This window comes from Pygocentrus nattereri, chromosome 4, assembly GCF_015220715.1.
Source record: "Pygocentrus nattereri isolate fPygNat1 chromosome 4, fPygNat1.pri, whole genome shotgun sequence".
Classification (NCBI taxonomy): Eukaryota; Metazoa; Chordata; class Actinopteri; order Characiformes; family Serrasalmidae; genus Pygocentrus; species Pygocentrus nattereri.
Window position 1 is genome coordinate 34,995,680 of NC_051214.1, and position 7,906 is coordinate 35,003,585.

At 41.6% G+C, this 7,906-nt stretch overlaps 1 protein-coding gene across 1 annotated transcript; it reads left to right on the top strand.

Annotated features, from left to right (window-relative positions):
• The first annotated feature begins 304 nt into the window (after positions 1 to 304).
• On the top strand, positions 305 to 7,096 carry LOC108410484 (homeobox protein OTX2-like). Its single transcript, XM_017681576.2, has 3 exons — positions 305 to 549; positions 2,114 to 2,265; positions 3,713 to 7,096. The coding sequence occupies exons 1-3, from the start codon at positions 453 to 455 to the stop codon at positions 4,280 to 4,282; spliced, it is 819 nt and encodes a 272-aa protein (XP_017537065.1). The 5' UTR covers positions 305 to 452; the 3' UTR covers positions 4,283 to 7,096.
• The last annotated feature ends 810 nt before the right edge of the window (positions 7,097 to 7,906 follow it).

Sequence of the window (7,906 nt, forward strand, 5' to 3'; positions counted from 1 at the left end):
GTTTATTGTCATCAGCAGAAAGTGGCGCAGCGACCAAACCGCGTTAATTATCATATATTTTATTCATGTGGAAATGAGAGCGCCGCTTCCACTGAGCTTGCGCTGCCTGCATTACTGTTTCTTTATCACCACTGTTTATCTTCTCCACAGCAGCCTTTGTCTTTGCAGATGCCCCCCTAGAGGGGCAGTTTCTCTCCGAGGCCATGGCCACTGGGGGAACGCTGCTCTTTCTGGGGGGGGGGCGAGGCGGGGGTCTGGGGAGGGGGTTGTTTGGGGTGCTCTAGCTGGGGCAGTGATTGGGGGGGTGTAGCTATACCGCCCCCACCGCAGCTCTTCTGCCCCCTGCGTTCTGCCCACGCGCACGGCAGCCTGGGAAGGAGAGCGGAGCAGGAGGAGGAACCGGGAGGAAATCTGCTCCTCACTCAGTCCTCTGCGCTCGGTCCAAAGGGAGCATGATGGCGTATCTGAAACAAGCCCCGTACGGAATGAACGGGCTGAGCCTGTCCGCCACGGGCATGGAGCTGCTTCACCCCACCGTGGGATACCCAGGTAAGCCCACCTTCCATCAGTGTAGACTGTTTGCTCTGAACTGTCCTCTCATAATACTGTAGTTCACTGCCTCGCCGAAATAAATGGAACGGAACTAATCGGTCTTTCCAACGATGCCACAGAAGAACCTCTTTAGGTTCCGTAAGGAGTATTTCAGCGCAAGGTTCTTTGCACATTAGACGTGTGAATGTGAAGAACTGTTCAAAGAACCTCCATGTCAAAGTTGTGAAATTTTTTTTTTTTTATTATTGTATGCATACAATTATATAAAATAAATAATTATAAAGTTTGTCCAAGTCAAACTTCATATTTAAGACTGTATTGATTTGGTCTATTTAATTGCGTATTAAAAATAAAGGTGCTAAATAAGGTTCTTTGGTGTGACGCCATAGTAGAACCAATTTTGATTCCCTGGATGGTTCTTTAAAGAACTATTTTTGGAAGAAGGATGCGTGCGAGTGAATCATCTTTTCAACGTTTGAAGAACTTCCACATAATGTAAATGTTCTTTTTATAACTATTAAGGAAACCATTAAGGAACCTTTATGATGGGGTCTGACTGACTGCACTTTTAAACATAAAGGTGCTCTTTGGAGTGATGCGCTAGAATGACCACTGCAGGTTCCCTAAGAACCATGTTAGTGGATGTTTTTTTTTTGGAAATGAGATGTGTGACGAACCTTCCTCAGAATTCCGATGATCTACACATATGATTGAAATATGATTTTTTTTCTAGAACCCATGCGACCAAGCCTTTTAGGAACCTTTATTTTAAGGGTGTAGAGGTTGATCCTGCTGTATCCGTGTGGTTAAGCTTGTCGTTTAGTCCACGTTAAATCGAATTGGTTCACTTTAGCCTTTCTTTTGGGCTCAAAGTGACAGGAGGATATGTGAAATAATTCAGTCGAAATTGCTCCTTATTGCAAATATGGTGCACGTCTCTAACGTAGAAGCTTTGAATTGATGATTCACTTAACTTTTCTTTGTTTGTAAAGTCGTGTTTCTGTCTCTTCTGAACGTTTGAAGGCAAACAGACGCCTTTAGTTTAAAACAACAAGACTTTGTAGTGGAATTGGGAAGGAAAATCTGATTTTTACATTTTTTGTATTTGATAATTTATTCATTTCTTGAGTGATACCTGGTTTGTAACTCTTGGCAGCTGTTTGTATATCGCTGTATATCTCTTTGTTTTATATTAAAAATTCAGATGTCATGTACAATTAAAACGTTACGGTCAATGAAACATCTATAGCATCTGACCTCAACACAAACCCAGATCATACAATCACCTCAACAGATTTTTTTCCTCTTTCAAAATGAACCAAACACAGAACAACATTTAAATCTTTATGTCCTGTTAGACCCCCCCCCCTCTCACCCCCACCTCGCCCCCCGCTCCCGAGAGTAAACATTAATAAACATGAGCTACAGACTGTAACAATCAGCGCTCATTAAGTGCGGCTCCCAAAGGAGACAGTCTGTTTGTGGGTGATTGTGTATTCACATTTACTGCTGTTGTTCTTTTTTTCACTGTAGTATAAACATGTAAACATGTTTGTTGCAGCGGCGCCCCGTAAGCAGAGGCGCGAGCGGACCACTTTCACACGCGCGCAGCTCGACGTGCTCGAGGCGCTGTTTGCCAAAACGCGCTATCCGGACATCTTCATGCGCGAGGAGGTGGCGCTCAAGATCAACCTGCCGGAGTCCCGCGTGCAGGTGAGCTCGAGACACGAGGTCCATTAAGAGGAAATTAGTCACACAGAGCGCGCAGGGAACGGTTTACTGCAAACTGATAAAGTCACTGACTTTTAATGACGCAAACAGGGGCGAGAGACTCAGCGTGTACTCTGATGTTCCTCAGCTCTCTGTTTGCACCAGATTCAGGGCTCTAAACATATATGTACATAATAAATAAGCATTGATATCAAAGCAAGCGTGGATATTAGGCGGTTATCGTTCTTAAGTGGGCTGTTTCCTTTTCTGAGCATTTTCAAATGATGCGAATGAAACACTTGAGTGGTTTTCTCTATTTTGTATTGTGGAGCAGGTTCAGAATGAGTTTAAGAGACAGTGTGATTTAAGTTTCCATCAATCCTGTTCCCTCTCACCTACAGAACGAGCTTCTGTTGATTCAATGTCATTTTAAAGCACAATCTTTGGCGCGTTTTTACTTTTCTGAATATTTCTTTTTTTATTCCTAAAAAAAGAAAAAATGAATCTAACACAATTTCGGTCCATCCCAGCTCCTCATTCCTGCGCGTTATTTTGAATTGTAGAATGCGAATTCTCTTTGACTTTGATCGTTGCTTCCACTTCCACTTGAATAATCATTTCACTGAAATCTTGTAACTGAAAAGCTCACACACTCTCAAAAAAAAGATATGTCACTGTGACTGGGGCAGTACCCCTTTTGTCACTGGGGTGGTACCTTCAAGTACCTTTAGTCAGAGGAACATAATTGTACCATAATTCCCTAAAGTGATATTTTCTAAGCTGTATTGACTCCACACACCCCGTCTCGTCTCCAGGCTTTTTATTGCATTGTTCTGTTTTAAAACAGTAGGTTATTAAAAGATACAACTACGTACTTTTCCACTGGAAAAAAGAACTTATTTAAGGTACACAACTGGATCTTAAAACCACTGCTGTGCCTTTACGTTTACGTTTACGTTAGGTACGTTTACATTGTTTGTACCTTGATGAACAAAAAATGTACCTGCACAGGACTTTTATTTCTAGCAGTGCAGACATAAAGGGCTTTGATTCTATTTAGGACTGATTTAACGCTGAAACTGCCTTATTCTTGATCTGAACAATTCTGGTTCTAAACTAACTGATGATACAAGATTTCCTAAACAGGCTTCTGGGAACCATCTGGAATTCTACTCAAATATTTCATACTGATTTGGAGTCTCAGAAAATGTATTGGGTCGAAATAATGTTACAGGCTGAAAGAGCGACGCGCTGAGTTTGATTCAAACGTGTATTTTTCAGTTTTCTTATTTTCGGCAACAGAGGTGCTGTTTCAACGTGTTTTATTAAAGCAGAAATGATGTGTGGACCAAGCAAATTTGTGGATCCTTTTCATCATCGCCTCTGTTTCCACTCTGCACCAGACACTGAGCGTGTCTTGAGCGTTCTTCTCTCTGTTCTGATCCACCAGGTTTGGTTCAAAAACCGTAGAGCGAAGTGTCGCCAGCAGCAGCAGCAGCAGCAAACCCAGCCAGGAACCCCGAACAAGGTCCGACCCGTGAAGAAAAAGTCTTCTCCAGTCCGAGAGGCGAATCCCGAGGCCCCCAGCTCGTTCCCCGCGGCCTCCAGCGCCTCTTTACCGCCTATCCCAAGCAGCACCGGACCGCCGGCGTCCATCTGGAGCCCAGCCTCCATCTCCCCTCTTCCGGACCCGCTTTCCACCTCTTCGTCGTCGTGCATGCAGCGCTCCTACCCCATCTCCTACACGCAGGCGTCGGGCTACGGCCAGAGCTACACGGCCACGTCGTCGTACTTCAGCGGCATGGACTGCGGCTCGTACCTCGGGCCCGTGCACCCGCAGCTGAGCGGCCACGGCTCCACCCTCAGTCCGCCGGCCAGCTACGGAGCCCCCGGCCTGTCCTTCAGCGAGCCCTCCCCCTGCCCGGACTACAGCAAAGAGCAGAGTTGGAAGCTCGGCTTTAACGCGGACTGCGTGGATTACAAAGAGCACGCGCCGTCGTGGAAGTTTCAGGTTTTGTAATGTCGTGAAATGAGACACCGTTTTGGAAATATCCGCGCGCCCGCGGAGGAGGACGACTGGCCGGCCAATGCAATGGAGAGATCACTCAGTTCAGTCAGTTTTAACTTATTGAAACTGTTGCTTTTTATTAAGCAAAGGAGGAAAAAGTGGTTAAACACCAGGAAAGTGGCCGAACGGACCCCACAATTCAGCGTTTATTAACTTCAACCTCTTGAAAACTTCTCGAGCTGAAGCGGAAGGAAAGCGCTGTTGTTTTTTTCACACTCGTATTCCGGCAGGCCCCGCCCTCACGCGCTAAGATAGGTTAGAAGCATCCGGCGAGCTCCGCCGGGATTGGCTACTCATCAGCAATCCTCCAGCCAATGCTAGCGCGGGTGGGCGGGGTCTGTTCGAATACGGGTGGGAAACAATCACGGGAAAATTACGCGCCAGTTTTTTTTAAATTAAAAATGCACTATTCTATTTATGGCAGGCGTTTAAGAGGTTTGTAGTTTTTGGCTGTAAGAGACAATCAGTGTAAGTGTTTCTTTTGTGTGTAAAAGTCTCCAATCTGTATCTTTTTTTTCTTTTATAAACTGTGATCTGTTGTAGGCTGTTTGAGCTTCTCCTCAGTGAAGACATGCTGTACATTTTGATAGTTTTTTTATGTTATGGACTATAAATTATTCTTTGACTTGTAAATACAGTTTTCTCCCCGAATGTTAGACCTATATATTAAAGTATTCCTAATTTGAAGAAGCCGTTTTCTCACGACCGCCATTCCCGTTTCCTTTTTAAGTTTTATTCTTCAAATGATCTGTTTTTGTTTTCTGTTGCCACTTACAGGTCATTAGACCAGCCTAAACTCCGTTGAACGCCGTGTCTGACCTGCTGGTCTGAAAGATTGATCCAGTGTCAGGTCTCATTGGGCTTAAAGGTGGGAGAGATTTATGTTAGACACAGCTGCTGAACTGTTTCAGGCTATCACACTTCTAATTAATGAGGAGGAAATTATTCGGTCTGCCCTCGAGTCCTCTTGTCTTCGCTGGTGCTGTTACAGTGGTGGGTCAAAGCCAAAGCACGTGACTCAAATAATAGTAATAATAACAATAATAATAATAATAATAATAATAATAATAATAATAATAATAAAGACGAGGCAGTAATTTTGACCTAAACTACATGTTTATATTTTTCTGAATCAGCTGCTGGTTGGTCCTAAAATGCTGTAGGGAAACAGGGCTAGAGTTTCTTTAATTCTCTATTAAAGCAGACTTTAATCCACAGGGCCTTCTCGGACACTCGTTACATAGAGTGGGAGCTCTGGGAATGCTCAGTGAGTTAATCCAGCCTCAAAGAGAGGATCACCCAGGAATCTCTCTCAGTCCAGCCCACACTGTGCCAACCAAGCTCTCCTGAGTTCAGTTTAAACTCTGTCAGTGCACAACCAGGTCACTTTTAAAGAACACTGTGTCATTTGTTTAAGGCTTTTCCTCCACAGACAAAATGTGTCCAGACAGCAATAGACTCTGGGTTTGTGTTGGTTTCGCTTAAAAGAGCAAATCATTTAGGACAGTGCAGCTCTTTCTGGTTCAGTACACTGAAACTGCTTTGAATGAACAGATTCAAAATGTGTCAGTCAGCTGGACATGACATCAACACAGTTTACACAGCTGATGTATTTCAGTTCATGTCTGTAGGTAAGAACTGTGTTGATGTGACTCATTGACAAGTGCAACACACAAACACTTGAAAAAAAAATACCAACAACAAATACAAATTAGGATAAATGTGTAATAAAGATTCAAATGTACACATTTGAATCAAGCTATTAAAAACAGACCAAAAAGTTCTAGTAATGAAAAAGATTGTCAGGTTGACTTTAATATTCTTTAATTGAGTAATACTTTAATAATAATAATACTTCATACTTTGAACAAAACAATGCAACATCTACAATGTTCCAACTTTTAAAACCAGTAAAATCAATAAAACTAATGTGCATTCAAAAGTGCTGCTTTGAATGAATTCAATTGACTTCAAATGTACACTAGTTCACCATATATATATATATAATTATTTCTGTTATATTGGAAAATTCATGTAAAACCAATGTACACATTTTAATCAAGTAAATTTGTAGCAAGTTTTTACTTTTCTCCAATGCAGAGCACTGAGGTGTGGCTGAGGTGCTGAGTGCTGAGGATAGAAATGAGAGATGTTTCGAAAGATGAATTCAAAAGCACTTCTAGCAGCTGAAAGGTGATGATTCACACCAGAAAGACTAAATAAAGCATCCTTGATGAGTTCATTAAAATATCTCTTTTGACATGGATAACATATTGGCTATATGGAGATTTTACTCTGATGACTTATTTGGCCTGAAAGCTGTGGATTGTTGAATGGAGCATTTCACTGACCTTCCAGTTCACCTTACAGATCTGTTCAGTTCATTAATGAGGGCGGTGGAGCTGAGTCTGTTCTCAGATTAACTGAACTTTGACTTTTGCCATAGACATTACATACCATATTATACATATATTGTTCTATAATACGTATTACATTATACTATAATATATTGGCATCTTTAAAAAATGTGTTGCTATTATTATTATTATTATTATTATTATTATTATTATTATTATTGTTATTGTTATTATTATTATCATCAGATTTTCATTCAAGCAAATAAATACATTGTTTTGCCCCAATAGATATCTCATTACACAACAAACATACACCAAAAATGTTCACAATATAAAGTTGCAAATGTGTCATAAAATACATTCCATCAACCCGACTACTTTCATTAAATTTACTGTTGTTGGCAATAAATGTGTTTGTGTAATACATTTTATTCATTTATAACCACTTGACTTATTTGTCAAAGCATCATATACAACATTCAGCTTCAGTCACAGAGCCACTATAGTGAGAACAGCATGGGTAACGCTCCTTATGAGCATATAATTAAATTCCATTAGGAAATACTTCTGTGTAAGCAAACAGAAGCTGTTATTTTATGCCACCTTATTCCATATCCATTTACACATCCAGCATGTAGAGATCAAGAGCCTCTTAAAATTCTTCGAGGGGAAACATTTCCAACAGGCAAATGAGTAGAAATATGCAAACATGATGTTACATTCTTTGAGGGAAAACTGTGGTTAAACATAATTTCACACAGTATAGGGTTTATATGTCAATTAGTTTGTAGGCACCTGCTCCAATGTTTCCTTGTTTTCTCTGAAATCAAGGGTACATATAAGGAGTCACCTTTTACTGCAGTAACAGCCTTTAATTTCTTCGAAAGACTTTATGCTAGATGTTGGGAACATTCCTGTCAGATTTGATTGCATTCAGCCACAAGCATATCAGCGGTCAGGTGCTGATGTTGGATGATTAGTTCTGGATGACAAACACCCCTCCAACTCATTCCAATGGAGCTCTGTCACTCCAGAGAACACAGTTCCACTGCTCCAATGCCCAATGCTGAGGGGTTTTGTTCCTCTCTAATTGACACTCTGCATTGGACTTGGTAATCTTCGGCTGATGTGCAGCTGCTCCAGAGGATCCTCTTCTATTGGCAATGCTTTTCTGGACATTATGATGATCATACAAGGCTTCAAATGCCTGTACCTTAAA